The sequence below is a fragment of the Onychomys torridus genome, chromosome 1 (assembly GCF_903995425.1).
Source record: "Onychomys torridus chromosome 1, mOncTor1.1, whole genome shotgun sequence".
NCBI lineage: Eukaryota > Metazoa > Chordata > Mammalia > Rodentia > Cricetidae > Onychomys > Onychomys torridus.
Window position 1 is genome coordinate 159,224,893 of NC_050443.1, and position 19,548 is coordinate 159,244,440.

The 19,548-nt window shown below is 40.7% G+C and overlaps 1 protein-coding gene across 1 annotated transcript in view; it reads left to right on the plus strand.

Moving 5' to 3' along the window:
• The window catches only part of Cc2d2b (coiled-coil and C2 domain containing 2B), a 93,290-nt gene that overhangs the window by 39,599 nt on the left and 34,143 nt on the right, over nucleotides 1-19,548 (plus strand). The window contains exons 16-21 of the mRNA XM_036181934.1: nucleotides 1,894-2,041; nucleotides 4,404-4,542; nucleotides 5,239-5,442; nucleotides 7,005-7,097; nucleotides 9,345-9,436; nucleotides 19,216-19,386. Coding sequence (XP_036037827.1) covers nucleotides 1,894-2,041; nucleotides 4,404-4,542; nucleotides 5,239-5,442; nucleotides 7,005-7,097; nucleotides 9,345-9,436; nucleotides 19,216-19,386 — 847 coding nt within the window. The remainder of the gene's footprint in view (nucleotides 1-1,893; nucleotides 2,042-4,403; nucleotides 4,543-5,238; nucleotides 5,443-7,004; nucleotides 7,098-9,344; nucleotides 9,437-19,215; nucleotides 19,387-19,548) is intronic.

Sequence of the window (19,548 nt, forward strand, 5' to 3'; positions counted from 1 at the left end):
TTTATTTGCGTGAAGTGTGTCTATGTAGGTATGTGTGTTGTGTGTTCATATGGTATGTCTTTGTGTGTGCAGGCCAGAGGTGAATGCTGGGTATTTTTCATCGGTCATTCTTTACCTTATTTTGAGACAGAGTCTTTTACTGAACCTAGGCAGGCTGGCCAACAAGCTCCAAGGATCTGCTTGCCCCTAACTCTCAGTCTGAGATTTCAGAGGTGTGTGTCACATGCCTGCCAGTCTGGGATTGCAGAGGTGTGCTACTTGCCCAGCTTTTTTACTTGGGTGCTGGAGAACTGAACTCAGGTCCTGTTCTGAGCTATCTCCCAGTCCAGGGCTTTGTTTCTGACTTCCTCTCTTTTAATGACAGTAGGGATGCTACAGGATGTGTCTGCTATTCTTGAACCAGTATAAAAGGTAAAGAGAAAAGGAGACAAAGAGGGACTCAGAAAAGGATGAAGGAAAGAGGGACATTTTCTATCCCTTTGTTATTCAATTACTTCCCTCTTCTTGTGCAGGTAGATTAGGTATCACATCTCTGAGAACCCAGAACAGCCCCCCTCTCCACCCTCCAGATTCTTTTCTTTCATCTTCTCAGGGCCTTTGCCTCTATTTGAGCCTATCAGATGTAAAGATATAAAGGAAGGAGGTGTGAACAAATGAGTCAGGAGAAAGCCAAAGAAAATGTGAATCAAAAACAAAGCAAATAACTAGGAAGGACAGGCTGGAGAGCACAGTCTTCTTGGGTCCATATAGACCAGAAAATTCTTTTCTCCCTCAGAACCTTGGAGCTATGACTAAGGACACAGAACATACGGGAGCATCGCAATAGTTTACATAGTGGTGGTAAATGCTGAGGTGGGGGAGAAAAGATGCAGGAATGTAAAGAGAGGGAAGTCTGGTTCCTTTTTAAAAAGAGGTTTTTTTTGTTGTTTGTTTGTTTGTTTGTTTTGTGTGTGTTTGTGTGTGTGTGTGTGTGTGTGTATGTGTGTGGGCATATGCCCTCATGCTCACTCATGGAAGCTAGAAAGAGGTGGTGTATCCTTTGGAGCTAGAGTTACAGGCATTTGTGAGAGGCCCAGTGTGAGTTCTGGGATTCTAACTATGGTCCTCATGATTGAGTGGCAAGTGCTCTTAACCACTGAACCACCATGTCCCCCTCCACACTCCAACCCTCCCCCCCACCACCACCCCCTGTCTGCCTCTTTTTTTTTTTTTTTTCCTGCCAATGATCCTTTCTTACTGGAAGAAGTCCCCGGGAAGAATGGTTACTAATCCCAGGCATAAGAAATGGAGAGATGTTCATTTCTCTTCGGCTCAGTGTTTTCCTCTCATTTACAGTCTGAGGCAGTCCTCCTTGTGGTATCTTAGAGGGGAGGTGAAGGGTACCAAGATGGAGGCCAGAGGCTACCATTGAGTAACTTCTACCATTGTGCTCCACCCTATTGTTTTTTAAAATGAGTCTCTCCCAGAACCTGATTATCATCAGCTTGGCAAGGCTGGCTGGATAGTTGAGCTCCAGGATCTGCCTGTCTCTGCCTCCTCAGCTCTGGGATTACAGATAGCTTCCATATGGGTTCTGGGGGTCCAAACTCATTTTCATGTTTGCACAAGAGGCATTTTTTGTTTGTTTGTTTGTTTGTTTGTTTGTTTGTTTGTTTTTGGAGACAGAGTTTCTCCGTGCAGCTTTGGAGCCTTTCCTGGAACTCACTCTGTAGACCAGGCTGGCCTCAAACTCACAGAGATCCACCTGCCTCTTCCTCCCGAGTGCTGGGATTAAAGGCGTGCACCACCACTGCCTGGCTCTCAAGAGGCATTTTACACACGAGTCATCTTCCCGGCCCCTCAACTTGTAGGTTTCGAAAGCAGTGATGTGTTTTAAATGTCTTTTGTAAACAGATGTGCCTTTTAATCTCGAGGGAAGTGAGAATGAAGAACTTTGTCTTTTAACCTCAGGAAAACTTAGCTATTCCCTGTCGTGGGCTTTGGATGAAAACGGAATCCCTTTGACGCCTGTGTCGCAGTCATTGCGATCTGCATACTGCAGGTAATAAACGTTTCCTGTTTGAAATGTAGTTCTACATCTCAGTGAGGCATCCCATAAGGTGCAGACAGTGGTAGGCTGCCGACTTTCCATTTGATTCTTCACCCTGCGGCAGGGTTTTCTGTGCAGGATGATGTGTTTCTTCACTGCTCAGGTTTACCGTCATGTGGACAACTAGAGAGGCATTTCCATAGTCCTTAACTTACAGACAAAGGCCCAGACTCCCAAAGAGTTCATTTCTGAGGACTTAAATTTTTCCAGCCATTCCAGATGGCTTGGTGGAAGGAAAGTCCTCGAATTCTAGAATGTCTTTCCAGTGTTCCATATGCACAGTGCAAACGTCAGCTCTCCACCTGGCCTGGAGCCAAGAGACAGTGCAGCAGACTTGGTGTTTGTTGGTGGAAATGATTTGCTGTTGATGGGGATTTTGCCTCAGTTGAATGCCAATTGAATGCCAGTAGGGTATCTAGGGAAGTCACTGCAACGTGGTTCTGAGGTTTGTGATATTTGATGAGGCAGATGTCATGGGACTCTGTGGAATCCAATGACAGCTTCCTTCCTGAGAAGGTAACTTGTGTAAGTTCCCTCTCCAGTCTACTTGTGAACATTCAAGTTTCGTCTCAAGCTTTGTGTTCTGAGGCATGTGGGCTAACACTGTCCCAAGAGGAAGGAAAAGTCATTGCAAGATGTCAAGGGTGTCAGGTCTTAGAGATCTTTCGTAACAAAGATAGAAAAATAATTCAACTTCAAGTTCAGAAATAGAAAATAAAAGAAAGACTGACCCGGACTCTGCCTGGCACATCTGTGACTTCATTCACAGCCACCATGTCCTGGGGTGGGTCAACCACAGCTTGCTAACAGTTGTCAGGGAAGTTAGAAGAGGCACTGATGAAAGGAGACTATACAAAGTAGACATCACACTGGGGCTAAAACATTACAGAATCTGTGTCCAAACTGCAATTCTGGGACCTCAGTTGACAGGTGGGATCTGTTCTTAAGTGCCTTCAAGAAAAGTGAATGAAAAGGAAAGAAAAAAATAAAAGAGGAAACCATGACTGCTCTTAGGTATGGTGGATGAGAAGGTTTATTGTAGATGTGAGGGAGAGCATAGCCAGAGGCAGGGACATCTGGGAGAGTCCAGAGTGGGCATGTCCCTGAGCCATGTGAGGTGAGACAGGGAGAGGGAAGGGGAACTGTAGGAGACCAAAAGACCAGGAGGGTAAAGGGTAGACAGAGGGCCAGGTAAACAAAACAGCTGGATTATATAGAGAAAGGCAGCCCAGGTCCTGGGATGGAGAGCTGTCAGGAGACAGCATCTGCCAACCATACCCTGTAACAGATAGGGACAGATGGATGATGGACTGAGGGATTCTGGGAGAACCTGGTGGCCAGGTCTGCTTTGATAAGTTAAATAGGTACCTCAGCCATCTGTTCTAGATTTGAGATTCAGGAAAAAGATTTGAGAAACCCATTCCAGATTCTTCTAATTAACTTATCTATGAAGACACCAAGTTAATTGACAACTCCAGGCACATACTCTAGGATTGCCTTCTTTCTGTTCTTAGTCTATTGCTAAGATACTAAAGGTATATCGTGATCTAGCTTATTTTTATAGCCCCAGTATTTGAAGATGGTTGTTCATGACCTAAGACACTCTCTTGGCCTATACTGTATACTAAATCACATTGCTTTTTGTTAGATTTCAATGATTACCATACAACCTAAAAATGTTTTGAAAACATTTTTTCACATTTATTTGTTTTATGTATATATTTTATTTTCACATTTTTTACATATGCATGCTGCAGTGCCCATGGAGGTCAGAGGACAACTTACAAGAGTAAAATCCTTCCGCTATGTGGGTTCCAGGGATAGAACACAGGTTATCAGGGTTGGTAGCAGGCACCTTGACCCACTGAGCCACGCTGCCAGCCCCTTAGGCTCACTTTTTACATTGTGTGATTTCTTAGTTTTTTTGGAAACAAATGTTTGGATTAAATTTTAGTATTGGGCACCACATAAAATATTAACCCAATATTATGTTTGGAATTTATAGACTATGACCAAAGAGTACTATTCACTGAAGCATCCTGCTCCTCTGCAAATGGAGATGGCACAGATGAATATCTATAGAGTTTTATCCTTAGCAGGCTTATTGTCTTTTAAGTAGATACTTATCAGAAATCTAGAGTGAAACTAGACCGTGAGGAGCACCAGGGTATCATACAGAAAAGTTCTGTTTCATTCTTAAATACAGGGTGTGGGTAGGTTTGCCTCTGGGCTCCTACCATGGGTGGGCTTTAGCCTGTGTAATGTGTAACCTGCATACTGTATGTAGAGTCACAAAGTATTTTCTCCACATTAGTGTGCTAAGGAATGTTGATGCCAGAGGTGTTCCTGGACTCCCCTGGCCCGTGAACTCACAAAAGCTTTGTGACTGGGCAGATGACATCAGGATCGATCCCAATAATCCAGAGTATTCTGATATAACAGAACTTATTATGGTAAGTTTTAGAAACTATCAAATGTATTTTATTTACTCATGTGTCTCATACATGCCTCCATTATTTGCTCTGTATTTTTCTAGATACTTAGGGTGCATGTAAAAGTGGAATTGAGGGCAAGAATGATTTAGAGCATTAGAAAGGCATTAGCAATGCATCTGCTGAAATGACTTCTTTAGACCTGATGGTTGGCAGGCTGACCTTTAGGCTAACATCTGTTACACGCCAACCGTATTATTAGGTACTGAAGGTGATGTGTCAAGAGGATTTAAAAATGTACTCTTGCACTCAGCACCAATGTCTGGTCCCTTATATTCATCCTTACAGCCAACTGAACTGCTCTGTGTTCCCAGCAGGCTTTATTTTGACCTCTCTTTGTCAGTGTCATACTGACGGGCTGTCATACCCACCCTCCAGGTCTGGTGTTTACAGTCCATCCATATGCCCCGTCCCGCCTTTTGTTCATACAGCACTGACATTTCCTCTTTCTGTGTGAGCTCTGATCAGACAGGTTAGAAAGCACATCAGTCGGGGGCTGCATTTCCACAGGTTGCATGCCTCTTCAGGTCCAGTTGCTCCGTCCTACTCAGACTGCAACAGACCTCACTGTTGATGGAGCAAAAGTAGTGTTCTGAAATAATTCTTGAATTAAAAATAATCTCCTAAGTAAAGACTTAGCATGTTTGTGTTTTACAGTATTTGAGACACAAAGGGCAGGAAATCCCAAAATATTTCCGTCTGGAGCAGTTGCAAGATGAATTTAACTTTGTGTCTGAGGAAGAAATAAAAAGGGGCAAACGCTTCCAACTGTTGCAGCTGAGAAATGCAGGCCAGCTGGACTTCTTCCTCCTGCAGCAGATGCCGCTCTATGACACAGAGATTCCAGACGTAGTCTTCCAGGTATGCAGCTCTTATTCAGACCCAGCTCATTGTATGATAGAGTTAATATCCTGCTGCTTTAAACCTGTCTCCATCTCTGTATTAATTTTGGTAACTAAAAAGGCACAGATCCTTCCTTTCTCTTTAGATAGTAAATGTACAGATCACCTAAGTCCCATCATGTCCTTAGCATGACTTTACAATGCAGTATTATCCAATCTACTTAACAGCCCAAATCCTTTAGGTGTATTCCAGATTGATGCAACTGGCATATTTTTGTTTTCATAAAATATATCACCAATTTTAACATTGGTTCTGGGGAGGAGTCAGGAAAGGAACACAACCATGGTGAATGTAGATATTAGCTGTAATATATCTCAATTCAGATCTTTAGAATCTGGAAAAGGGGCAAGAGGAGTGCTGGTTTGTTGGGTTATATGCTGCAGCCAGCTGAGTTCAACCAGTGACAGTCAGTCACACATGTCCCTTCCAAGCCACACCCGCCAGGAGTTCCTGGTGGCTGCCATCAGTCTGCAGCCAGGGGAGTATTTGTGCCATGGGTAGTAAATGTTCCAAATAGGAGCTTCTTCTCTCCCTACTTCAAAAGGACCTGCTTTTAAACACTCTACCAGCACCTCACCAGTCTCATAGTAAGGGACTGTAAGAGAGGAGGGCTGTGAAAGCAGCCAATGTCGGAACCCTACACTGGAGCTTTAAGAGATAGCTATAAAACAACGGTTTCCCATTTCTGAGGAAAATCTCTGTCCAGTGGAATTACTACTGTAGGTTGATGACAGCCAGTTTGGATAAAAGTGCCGGATTTGGTAGTGGAGCACGCCTTTAATCCCAGCACTTGGGAAGCAGAGGCAGGCCGATCTCTGTGAGTTTGAGGCCAGCCTGGGCTACAGAGTGAGTTCCAGGAAAGGCGCAAAGCTACACAGAGAAACCCTGTCTCAAAACAACAAAAAGAAAAACAACAACTACTACAAAAAAGCCATATTCTGATGTCTTCTCAGTCATTTAGAATCTACATAAACAAAATTACACAGGACTCATCATATTTAGAACTCAAGTTGTAGTGGGAACATGCTCACAGCTCAGTCAGGAATGTCGTGGCTCAGAGGGGAAAAAAGAAAGGCAAAGTGATGACTTTTCTTCCCCATTTTCAAAATGATAATTTTTCTTGGCCATCACTGTAATTTAGAAGATCAGTGGGCCTTTCAAATGACTCAGAGGATAAAGGTACCTGCTACCAAGCTTGACAATCTGAGTTTGATCTCCAAAGACCTACATAGTAGGAGGAGAGAACCCACTCCTGCAAATTGTCCTCCACTTGCAGGTGCATATACTACATAAATTAATACAAGTAAAAACCAATGGACTTCATGCGGAAGAAAATGGACATAGTCATAAACTGGTTTGAGCCAGTTCTCAGTGAGAGAATCAGAAGAGGGTGGTTCCTTCTGAGGAGTGTTTGCCACCATCCTTGTGCGGGGACAGAAACAAATGACTGTAATTTTGTTGGAACACCAGATTTGATCCCCATATTACATTCAGCAAAACTAACCTAATTCTCTGTTTAGGAGTATGAAAGTCAGGCACAGAAGGATATATCCATTTCAGATGAGAACTCTATCACTGCACAAAGGATTAATTCTGTCAGTTTTCTGAGAAAGGTAATGGCAGCTTGATATTGTCAATGTTTTTGATGTACTTGTGTGAGAACCCATCTGCAGGGCACACGGCAGATACTGTTCGCAGAGAGCTGTAGGGACAGCGCCCTTCAGATCTCCTTTTCAGTTTACTTCATCACCAATGAACTCACTGCCAGGGCGCAGACCCAGCTCCTGTTGAAGCAAGAAAGTTACAACGTCATCCTCTTACCTCATCCTAATTAACTCTGCACTTTAAAAACAAGGCTTAGGATGGGCCCTCATAACGAGTTTGCCATATTGGAAAATAGAGAAATGTGCTTGCTCCCGAGGAAAGAGAACTCTTATCATTTTACTCCTTCTGGGACATCCAAGAGGGAGGTGAGCTGGCTCTACCCAGGGCTAAGGGAGTAATTGCTGAGATGCCTGAAAGGCATAAACAAGTCCTAGGAAGGAGCCTTAAGAAAGCTGTGTGGCTGTGTAGTTAGATGTAAACCTGTGTCAAGACTGTCATCCAAAGTTAATGTAAACCTACCAGTTTGGCAGGTTCACATAATAGTACTAGAGTTACAGATAATGGAAAACGTTTACCCTGGAGACCTATCAGGTCTATAGATTCTAACCCTTAGCCTCATTGGAGTGTCTGACAGCGTTTGCTGTGTGCTGTTGAGTATTATCTGAGTTCCATGGGACATGAGTTGTGTGCACTAGATTTTTACTGTTGGATTGGCATCAGTGGTAGCCAAGACTGGGGCTACAGATGTAAGGAGTACAGTCCCAGTTAGCTCAAGGATCACTAGGTCATGTTTTGCTGAAACAATAGCATCTAAAAGCCTAGTGCAGTTCTTCAGAGTAGTCCTTCAGTTTCTTTATTCTGGGATCATTACTGAGTATCTGCTATGAGTCTTGACCTCCCGAAGTTTATAGTCTAGAAGAAGTTGTATAATAAAAATAAATCATATTTGAAAGAATGAATCATGTTAGGGGAAAGAGTAGAATATGAGATTCTCTCTCTGTCTCTGTCTCTGTCTCTCTCTCTCTGTCTCTCTCTGTCTCTGTCTCTCTCTCTCTCTCATGTGTGGTGTGTGTGGTGTGTGTGTGTGTGTGTGTGTGTGTGTGTGTTTAGGGGGGGTGCACTTGTAAATAAGGTGGCCAAGAAAGGAAGCCCACGGGAAGGCAACAATTGGATAGTACCTCAGTACTTGTTCATTTAAACCTGAACTGGCTGGGGGAGACAGCCATGGAATTTTCTGGAAAAGAACATTCCAGGTAACAGAAATCTATGTTTGAAAACTCTAGTGAATCCCATCTGTCTTATGGGAGAAGCAGCAAGGATCCCAGTCTCACAGGGTCCCAAGGAAAATGAAAGAGGTCTGGTTCAATGTCAAGGGAACAGTTTGTTTTACCCATTCTCTGCCACCACTCTATTCCCTCAACAATTCAAGCAGGTAACCAACCAAGCTTCAGGTTGCACTGTCTCCAGGGTGATGTGCGGCAGGACAGAAAGCTGAACATTGCTAGTTCCACTTTCTAGTTTCATGTCTGAAACTAAATCTATTACAAAGACTAGAGTTTAAGGAGGAGGGGAAGAGTTTTCTGCGACTACTGTAGTTTTTAGGAGAACAGAGACTTGGGCCAGGAATGGTACATAATTGTAATCTCAGCACTTGGGAGGCTGAGTGAGGATTGCAAGTTCAAGGACAACCTGGGTCACTTAAGATCATGCCAGCCTGTGCCATATACTGAGACCCTGACTCAAAATTCTAAAAAGAAGAAAAAAAAAATCAAGGTTTATAGCAACATCAGTGAAGCTTTTAGCTCTGACTGACTCTCTTGCCATGCTGGGGAACAAGGACATATAGTTAGCATGGAATGGGCTTGAGGGAAATGCAAGCACAGGGTTCTCCTGGTCTGTGGGTCAGAGTGATTCCTGTTGATCCCTAGGGCTGTTGTGGAAATGAGCTCCCAGGACTGTCTTTTTTCTTAGCAAAGACTCATTCTGGCATCACAGACCATGAGTTAGGTGGGCGAGGAATTTGGATAAGATGAAAGGAACGAGAAAGGAGAGGGTGTAGAAGGAATTTGCTTCGGCACAACTGTGTTTTGAGGATTGTTTTAATAACAGTAGAAATAGCCGTATTTCCACTTACCTGACTCCCTTCCTACCCACTGTTTGAAAAATCAAGGGACAAAATGCATCGTGCAAATTATAAATACATAGCCTTAAAACAGAAACACTCCATTTCTTTTAACTTCTGGATTTTTCTTTAGGTGAGACGGTTGATAATGAAGAGAATCATCAAAGTCAGCAAATTTAACTTGTCTGACATTGTGGCTGACTATGAAGAAATTGTATCTACAAGGTACTTTAGAATTATTAAATGTGAAACTAAAGCCTTAGCTACTATCTTCAGAATCCTCTGGTGTGGTGATATATTGTGTACCCTAATAAAATTTGCCTGAAGGTCAGAAAACAGAACAAGCCACTAGATTAAACATAGATGCCGGGCAACGATGGCACATATCTTTAATCCAGATGGATCTCTGTGAGTTCAAAGCCACCCTTGACTACATGAGATTGACTCAGTCTAGGAGAGAAATAGATCCAGGCAGTGGTGGCATACACCTTTAATTCCCAGCACTAAGAAGACTGGGTGGAGAAAGGTATATAAGATATGAGGAGACAGAAACTAAAGCTTTTCAAGCTGAAGAATCCTAGAGGTAAGGCGTGGCAGTGGCTTGTTTCTTTGTCTCTGTGATCTTCAGGCAAATTTTATTAGGGTACTATATATCACCACACTCTGGGTTCTCTATGTTTTGTAAATATTATGTCACATGTCAAAATGCAGTGATGTGTTTATCTGGGTTGTTGTATCACCAATCAAGCCTGGGGAGTCAGACATTAGGGTGAAAACCTGGTGGATCAAAGAAGCAGCAGAGGAGGAGTGACCAGCTGACCTTCTCTCCACACTTCCCAGGTCAAAGAGACTGTGCAGTATCTAAGTCCTGCCCCTCTCCTTCCTGTGCGACTTCTTTGTCCATATTCCTGGCTTCTCTATGGCTAATTCCACTCAGCTAGTCACTGGCTCCGCCCCCTAGTTCAAGGTTAACTTTATTAACACAGTCTCAGGGAGTCACAGTGCAATCAAATATCCCACAACATTTTCCCATAAATAAAAAGGAAAGGTTTCAACTCTAACACAGTAAAGCTATATGCAGTAAGAACAAGTATCATGTATTGTCTAAACAAAAAGGAAAGGCTTTAGCTCTAGCCCAGTAAAACTATATGTAATAAGAACAATTGTCAAGTAAGAATTATATTCACAATGTCCAGTCCATTTGTACTTAGCAAATATGGAGAAATCACTTACTATCTCGTCTTGATGAATCCCAAGTTTTATATCTAAATCACTTTCTATCATAGCTTATATTGCCAGCCAAAAATATCCTTTTAGATCTTAAGACATTTTCGTAGATAAACAACTTAAGCTTGTATGTCTCTCAAACTTATCAACTTTAGATCTCTTTTGTAACTTTCTTTTCTGAATTTGGCAACAAATAAAATGGTATAACTATTGTCTTCAACCCCCATCAGAGACCCAAGAAGGATAAAATATTACCTAAGTAAATAGGAAGTGCAGAGAAAACAACTTCCAAAACTATAGAAGTGAGACAGACATGCATCCATCTTCAGTCTACAGGCCTAGCATATCTGACAGACTTTTCTATGAAGTAGGAGTTCTGAAGGACTGTCCTACCTTGTCTCAGCAAAGTTCATCAGTCACCTTCTTTTGTATCCTGCTTGTCCAATTTGGACAGAATACTATCAGCAGTCAAAGCAAGGGCATTTTCTTACCCAGTGTCTAACTTTGCCATAATGAAAGTAAACTCCACATGGAGGTTCTTTGATGCCCATTATCCCTTTTTAAAGTAAATTGGTGCTGCCAGGAGCAGACATATCTCACTGTCATGAAAAGTCTTACATTATAAAAACATTTTAAGTGCCATATTCTGAAGATCTCTGAAGTGTTTGAAGACCACCTATCTAAACTTGGCTTGTTGCCAAGTAATACAAGTGATAGGAGACTATTCTTCTAAACCATTTTATCTGTTTAACCTTGAAAACATGCCAACATGACTACAAATTTGTTATACATGATTAACTATCAATCTGCATTTCTTAATTATCCTGAAGAGTTTGTAATAATAGCTTTCAATAACTAGAACTTTACATCACATTTTAAAATGAACTGCATAAGTACAATAAATTAAACAAAAGTAGAAACATATATATATATGTGTATATATATATACACATATATATATATATATATATTATGTTGTAACAAAAATAACCTTAATTTTGTATCAATATACAAAAATCCGTACCAATGTAATATATTTGAGACTAGTAGTTCCTTTTTAGGAGATTCAATAAATTACCCTTTTATCCTATCATTCCTATATCCTCTTTTTTTCCCCACTAGAAAGAGAAAGAAGGATAGAGAAAAGAAAAAGAAGAAAGAAATTCCTTAATCTAACCTCTTTTGTTTAGTTTCCTCCATGACCATAACCAATAGCAACTTGCAACTAACCCCCCTTAAAATGTCAAACATACATAACCCACTACATGACCAAAACCGACCTACTCCACCTCTCGGGAATGTGGGTATCGTGTTCTTAAAATTACTTCCTGTTGTCTGGGAGCAACAGCATCTTTAGGAGCTGTGAGAAAACTGGGATAACGGTCCAGTCCTGGGAGATCTAGCTGTATCAGTTGATGTCCAGTCTGTGTGATAGTCAGTGCAGGGCTTGTCTGAAGTCCTGGCTGGAGTAGTCCGTGAGGCTCAACCATCTCAGCTAGCTACTTTGAAGTTGTTCTGGATGCAGATTTTTGAGGAAACTGCAACAGAGGCATTCTGAAAGGCTAGATCACTTGGGCTATGTTTGAGGTAAAAAGCATCTATCTATCTTTATAATTCCCTTTGGACTGCATAAGCAAACTGTGATATAAATATTTGTCCATGCCATATGAAAAGATAGCATGTAATAAGTCATAAGGACTCTGTAGCCGACAAGATTTATCATATCTCCTTCAGTCTCAGAGCTGTTCCCATGTCAATGGATCAGCATATAAATCACCTGTCTTGTAGTTTTTCTTGGTTTCTTCATCTATGTTTAAAGCCAAGATTTTCAGGAGGTCCTTATAAATTATGAAAAATCCATAGCTTTTCATTTCCTATGGAACAAAAGCAAAACTTCTTCCCCAATGTAACACATATCTTGGTTTCTGTTCTGAGGTCCTACGGAAACTAAAGCAAAACTTTTCCCCCTATGTAATACATATCTTGGTTTCTGTTCTGAGGTCAACACACCTTTAAAATATACAGACTGATTTAATTCAGCAGTTTTTTCTAGTATCCAATGTCTCTCTGCAGCTGTCATTCCTTTCTCATTAGTGTTTAAAAAAATTTAAAGTTGGGGCTGAAGAGATGGCTCAGTAGTTAAGAGCAATGGCTGTTCTTGCAGAGGTCCTAAGTTCAATTCCCAGCAACCACATGGTGGCTCACAATGACCATCTGTAATGAGATATGATGCCCTCTTCTGGCATGCAGGCAGAACACTGTATACATAATAAATAAATCTTCAAAAAAAATTAAAGTTATTAAAGCACTATGTATCTATCCCTGGGGAGGTATTCATTGTCTCTTTCTGTTTATTAAGCATATCTTTTAAAGTGGGATTAGATCTTTCTATAACTGCATTTCCTGTAGGATTGTGTGGTATACCTGCTTTATGTTGTAATATGCAATAGACTTTCATTTTACTAGAGACATATGCTAGAGCATTGTTACTCTTAACTTGTATAGGTATTCCCACAATGGCCATAAATTCTAGTAAATGTATAATTACAGAATCACCCTTTAAAACAGTTTCCCATTGAAATCCTGAATATGTATGTATGGTATGGTACACATACTTTAATTTTCCAAAGTTTGCAAAGTGAAACACATCCATTTGCCAAACATCATTTCTTTGAATACCCTTTGGGTTACTTCCTGTAGGTAGTAGAGGTTTAAATCCTAATAGGAATTGAACCTATACCCAAGAATTCAAAGTTCTCCATGCCACCTAAACACCTTATCCTGTCGTAGTAAGGTCAGCTAACTAGAGTTTGGTTATACAAAATACAAGTAGGACATTTCCTTATAATTTCCTTGGCTTGTTGCCAAGTGATACAAGTGATAGGAGACTCATTCTTCTAAACCATTGCTATAACATGGTGTTTCTCATGAAATTCTAGGGCTTATAGCACATTTTCTACCAATAACTGATTAATTTCATTATTACCTTGTGTTAGAGGGCCTGGCAGACCTGATTGGGATCTGATATGTGTTATATACAAGAAACAATTTCTATTTCTGATTACTTGTATTTGAATAAATAACAAAATTTATTTCTGAATCATTTGGAATAAATTCAGTGGTTTCCATTACATAAAACAACCCCTGCATATTGAGCGTCAGTAACTATGTTAAAAGATTCTGGAAAATCTAGTAATACCATGAGAATAGCATATAATTCTGATTTCTGAACTGAATCATAAGGGCTTTGAGCCATTTTACTTACTTTCCCTGACTTATAACCTACCTTTCCTTATTTATTTGCATAAATATAGAATGTAGAGGCTCCAGAAATTGGTGTCCCCTTTATTATATGAGGGAGAATCCAATTAATTATATTTATAAACTGAAGTCTCTTAATTTTTGGGATATTTGTTACTAATGCCTCCTAAAAAATTACTACAAGCTCGTTGAAGTCTCTTAATTTTTGGGATATTTGTTACTAATGCCTCCTAAAAAATTACTACAAGCTCTTTGCCAATGTTCATTTTCTGCCTATAGTGAGGAAATTTCAGCATTAGTAAAAGGTACCACAATTTCAGCTGGGTCTGTTCCTGCTAATTATTGAAGTCTCAATTTTCCTTTCAGAATCAATTCAGAAACTTTTTCTATGTAGGTCTTTAATTTTTCACTCTGTGTGGTAAAAATATACATTATAAGATATTATCTTCTCTCTGCATAAGAATTCCTGTGGGAGAATGTGTACAAGGTAATTAACCAGAATAAAATCACACTATGGATCCAAGCGATCCACATGTGCATCCTGTAATTTCTTTTCTACTAGAGCCAATTCTCTCTCAGTTGATAATTTTCTTGAACTATTTAAGTTCTTATCACCTTGTAAGTTTTGAAATCAGTGACTTAGTCCTTGAATTGTTGATACAATTGTGAGCCATAGCCAGTTAATATCTCCCAGCAATTTTTGAAAATCATAAAGAGTTCATAATTGATCTCTCCTGATTTGTAATTTCTGTGGCTGAATTTTCTATAAATCTATCTTATACCCTAGGTAATTAATAGAATCTTCTCTTTGTATTTTTTCAGGAGCAATTTGTAATCCTCAATATGGCAAACTTCTCTTTACTTCATCAAACATTTTTCTAAGCTATCTATGTCTCAGATATCACCCATATACTGGTAAATTACAGATTGAGGAAACTTGTGAATTATTTCTAACAGCTATTGTATAAAATGTTGACACAAAGTGGCAAGACCCTCCATTGGTATCTTCTAAGAGGTTGAGAATTATTATAAGTAGGCACCATGAAGGCAAATTTTTCTCTGTCCTATTCTTGCAAAGATATAGTAAAAAAAAAAAAAAAAAAAAAGCAATCTTTTAAATCAATCACTACAATAGACCATCCTTTATGTAATAAGGAAGACAGGGAAATTCCAGATTGTAAAGAGCCCCCTTGGCTGGATTGCCTTATTTACAGCTCTCAGATCTGTTACCTTTAGTCTTCATTTTCCAGATTCTTTTCAATGACAAATATAGGAGAATTAAAAGGACTGGTAGATTCTTCAATATTTAGAGCATCACCTGCTCCTAGACCAGATGTTCTAGTGCCTGTAATTTTTCTGATGTCAAAAGCCATTGTTCCACCCACATAGGTTTGTCAGTTAACCATTTTAAAGGTAGAGTTGTTGGTACCTTTGAAAGGCCAACTGCCGTTGTGTCCTGCTTATGTACAACCTGAATTGTCAGTGCCTATTCTTGATAATACCCTTTAATATTTCTCTCAGAATCATTCTTCATTTTATGGTTTATTTCTGAGATTGGAAGAATGTTTACCTGTGTTTTCCATCACTGTAACAAATTACATCCTCATAAATTCATTGCTATGTTAGCCACATATGGCTTTAATTTTCCTATCCGTCTTTCTGGACCTATACACTCAACCCACTTTGTACTTTATTTTACCTGAGATAAAGTTCCAATCTCTAGAAGCTGAATATTTACCTCCTGAAGAGGACAATCTCCTGATGCCAAGATTTTGGTGAAATTATTGTTACCTCAGCACCTGTGTTTACCAAACCTTCAATTACAATGTATTTATTTGTATTTTTAGCTCAGTCTTTGATCATTTATAGAGGTTTGCCAAAATACTTGTTTTATAGTCTCTCCTGAATTTTTTGTTTTATCTAATGAAGTTGTCTGTCATCCAGATCAGTATGGTTTTGAAAGATCAGGCATTAAGTCTTCTAATTGCTCTGTGGATGAGTTTCTCCAATGCTGACAGGGAACAATTGAACCAAATTTGATATTGGGGCCTATGAGAGGCACCTCAATGCATTTCCCAATTGCAAAGGGTTACTTTGTCTGTCCCTTGTTGATCTGCATTCATTTAGTCCAATGCCAGCCTTTGCCACACCTTCTGCATGCTCCAAAAGACTGGGACCTTCTATTTGGATTATCTCTAAAAAAAAAAAAAAAAAAAAAAAAAAAAAAAAAAAAATCATTATTTCTATTAATACCTGCCTACAGTCCCTTTTCAGATGACCTTGTTTACCACAAATAAAACAACTGACATTTTGATTTTTCTTATAATTTTTAGAAGTCATGTCTCCTATCAAAGTAACGTCAAAGTGTGAAATCCAACATCAGATTTATTTCTAATCCATCCATCTATTGGTGCTAATCTTGCCTTTAAATGTCTCATTCCCCTTATGCATTCTGAGTTAGCATTTTTAAAAACCAAAGATTCAATTAATATTTTTCTAACTTCTGGATCTGATACTATTCTATTTCTGGCTCATGTCAATCTTGTATCTTATCAGTCAATTTTTCATATTGGCTCATTTATCAAACCACTTTTTCAAGGAGAAAATATGAATTACCAAATTGATAGTGATTATAATCGACATTATGTCACTCCCAGCTAAGTCAGTTATCCCTTCATTTAATTTTTTCATTTTCAAGTCATCCATTGTGGCATATACAGAGTCCTATCTCCCTGCATTGTGACATTTCCCATTCTTAATGTGTGAGAGATTCAATATCACCTTAGCTCCATCCTTAAGCTTCTCAGGTGTCTCACGGATTCTTCGGACTTTTCTGTTTGTCCACAACAGCATCGGTGGTGATGGAGGAGCTGTGCAGGGCCGCCAGATGCAGCAGTGGCACTTGGGACTGGGGAGTGGAAGAAAACGTGCAGCAGGGTGTCCAGGCAGCAGGCTGGCATGGTGGACTTTGGGGGCACGGGGAGCAGGGGAGCAGCAGGAGGTGAGGGCATGCCAGGAGAGGGCACCAGTGTGGCCATGATGACAGAGCTGGTGGCAGGTGGCTGCAGCTGCAGCTCTGTGAAGCATGCAAGAATGGAGTTCCAGTGTGCACAGGTGGAGGAAGCAGCAGCAGCCCACGCGGGTGTTGTAGAGCAAATGAGTCTTGTGTGGCTGGTCTGTGAGGCATCCACCTGCAGAGCTGAAGCTGGACAACTGTGACGGGAAAAGCCCATGACCTATGGGAAGGGTTTGGGTGTGATGGTGGTGGGAGGAGCCACCTGAGCAGTAGCTGTGGTGGTGGGGAGAAGTGGTGGCTTGCCATGCAGTGGCCGCCAGATGATGAGTTTATCTAAGTTGTTCTATTACCAATAAAGACTCAGGAGTCAAATATTGGGGTGGAAAGCCAATAGATCAAAGACGTGTCAGAGGAGCCACCAGCTGACCTTCTCTCCACACTTCTCAGATTGAAGAGACAGCAAAATCTCTAAGTCTGTCCCCACTGCTACCTTCTTTATCCATATTCCTGGCTTCTCTATGGCTCATTCTGGTCAGCTAGTCACTGGCTCCACCCTCTGACTCATGGTGAACTTTATTAACACAGTCTTGGGGTGTTGTAGTGTGATCAATTATCCCACAACAGTACAGTTTCAGAATGCAGAGTAAGGTTTGGTGACAAAACGTATTTGGCCCTTTTAGTCATCTGCCTGACATCATTGCAGTTGTCCAGTACTTTAGAGGAGGTTGGCTTCTCTCTCCTGTTGTGTGGTCTAGGACAAGACAGAAAAAGAAGAGAACATCTCTGTCCCGTTTCATTTGTTTTTCTGAGGTTTTCCTGTGAGACTGCTACTGGATGAACCATGGTTGGTAGCAACAGCAATAATCTCCCTCGGCATACCCAAGACACATCAGAGTTGCTTTTCCATCTGATTAGTGGCTGCACCTGAATTGACTGATGTTTTAACTACTGTCTGCAGCCTCATGGTCTGTGCCCTGCTGCTCGGGCCACAGCCTAGTGGGATTTCCAGTCCCACTGGTACTGGCTCTGCCACTGCCACCAAATGTAGTTTTTAACCGAGTCTCTATCATTCTGTTGACCAATAAAGACTTGGGAGTCAGATGTTGTAGTGAGACTGCCGTGGGATGTCTTTCTGTATGCTGTGAATATGCGTTGCTACCATTGGTTAATAAAGAAGCTGCTCTGGCCTATTGCTCAGGCTTATTACTAACTAGCTCTTAAAATTAACCCATAATTCTTGTCTATGTTTAACCACGTGGCTTGGTATCTTTTCTCAGTCCAGCATTCTCATATTACTTCCTCTGCATCTGGCTGGCAACTCCATCTCATACTTTCCTCTTCCCAGAATTCTCCTAGTGATCACCCCACCTACACTTCCTGCCTGACTACTGGCCAATCAGCATTTTATTAAACCAATAGGAGCGACAAATCTTTACAGTGTACATGAGCATTATCCCACGGTATTTCCCTTTTCTGCTTTTCAAAGCAAAAACCCTGAATCTAATCTCCTTTGTTTAGCTTTTTTCTTGACCATTATCCATAACAATTTGTAACCAACGTTCTAAACAAAGACAAACATCCATAATCAATTTTTAAAACCTGCTAGCTCAGAGAGGCTGAGAAGCAACCAGACCACCCTCCTTTTTGGCTGGAAAACCAGCAACAGGGTGTCTCTTCAGCTGTCCCAAACCAAAAAGACCGGGAAACTCTAAGTCCCTACCTATTCCCTCCTGTGTGTCTCTTTATCCATCTTTCTGGCTCTTCTGTACTCTCTCTGTATGACTAATTCCTGTCAACTAGTTGCTGGCTCCACCCCCTGATCCAAGGTTGATTTTATTAACACATTCTCAGGGTTTCACAGCGCAATCAAATATCTCAACACCTCAGTGGTGCCAGGGCCCTGAGCTGCACAGGGGTGAGTGGTAGAGCCTTTGCTGGGTTATCCCCATTCTCCAGCATCCATTGTGAAGGCCAAGGGGAGAGTCAGGAGTGGATCTGATCCCCTCCAGAGGCTACATGCAAATTCTCAGCATCACCAGTGATGGTCTGACTGCTGTGGGATACTGAAATCCACTGTCTTGTATTTTCACACCTTGAACAGAAACAGCTGTGACTATCAAACTGTAATTCTGTGGACTTAGGTTGTCAGCACAGGCAAATAACTGATTCAAAGCAATGGAGAATATGGGGTATTCAGTCATTTTTGAGAAAGTGCTTGCTTTTAAAAGTAATAATAATCATGGTAAAAGATGTTTTTATAGCTTTATCTTGTTGCTTTTGGCTTCTTTTTGGAGTATGTAACCAAAGAGCTGGAGCAATTATATGACCACCCAGCCCTAGGGAACCTAGCACTGCTTCCTTTCTAAGCTCAGGAAATAATTTCTACTTTGGACACAATGTGGTTCAGAACAGTGTACTTATTAGTAATTATCTTAAACACTAGTATATTTAAAACGGTGTTATTTTGTGTATATGGAGCTGATCCCTTTTTGCTCTTTAGCCAGTTGACAGATGCGATTTGTAAGTTTATTGAACCACGAAGGAAGTTAAAGCCTCAGAGGAAAGAAAGAAGAAAAGTCACAGCACAGACTGTCTCTGATGGAGATATCAAGATTCTGGTCAGGATCCTGAGGGCCTACAACATTCCTACCAGAAAAAAAATATCTCATAGGTAAAGTGATGGGCTCCAATGTCTGTGGTTGCCAAAGATCTCTCTTAAATATGCTAAACATCCTCATTACTTCATTTGTGAAACTTTGTATTTCATTAACGTTTCAGGGCATAATACCTGGAGATATGTAGCACAGTGATGGAGCACTTGCCTGGTACATGC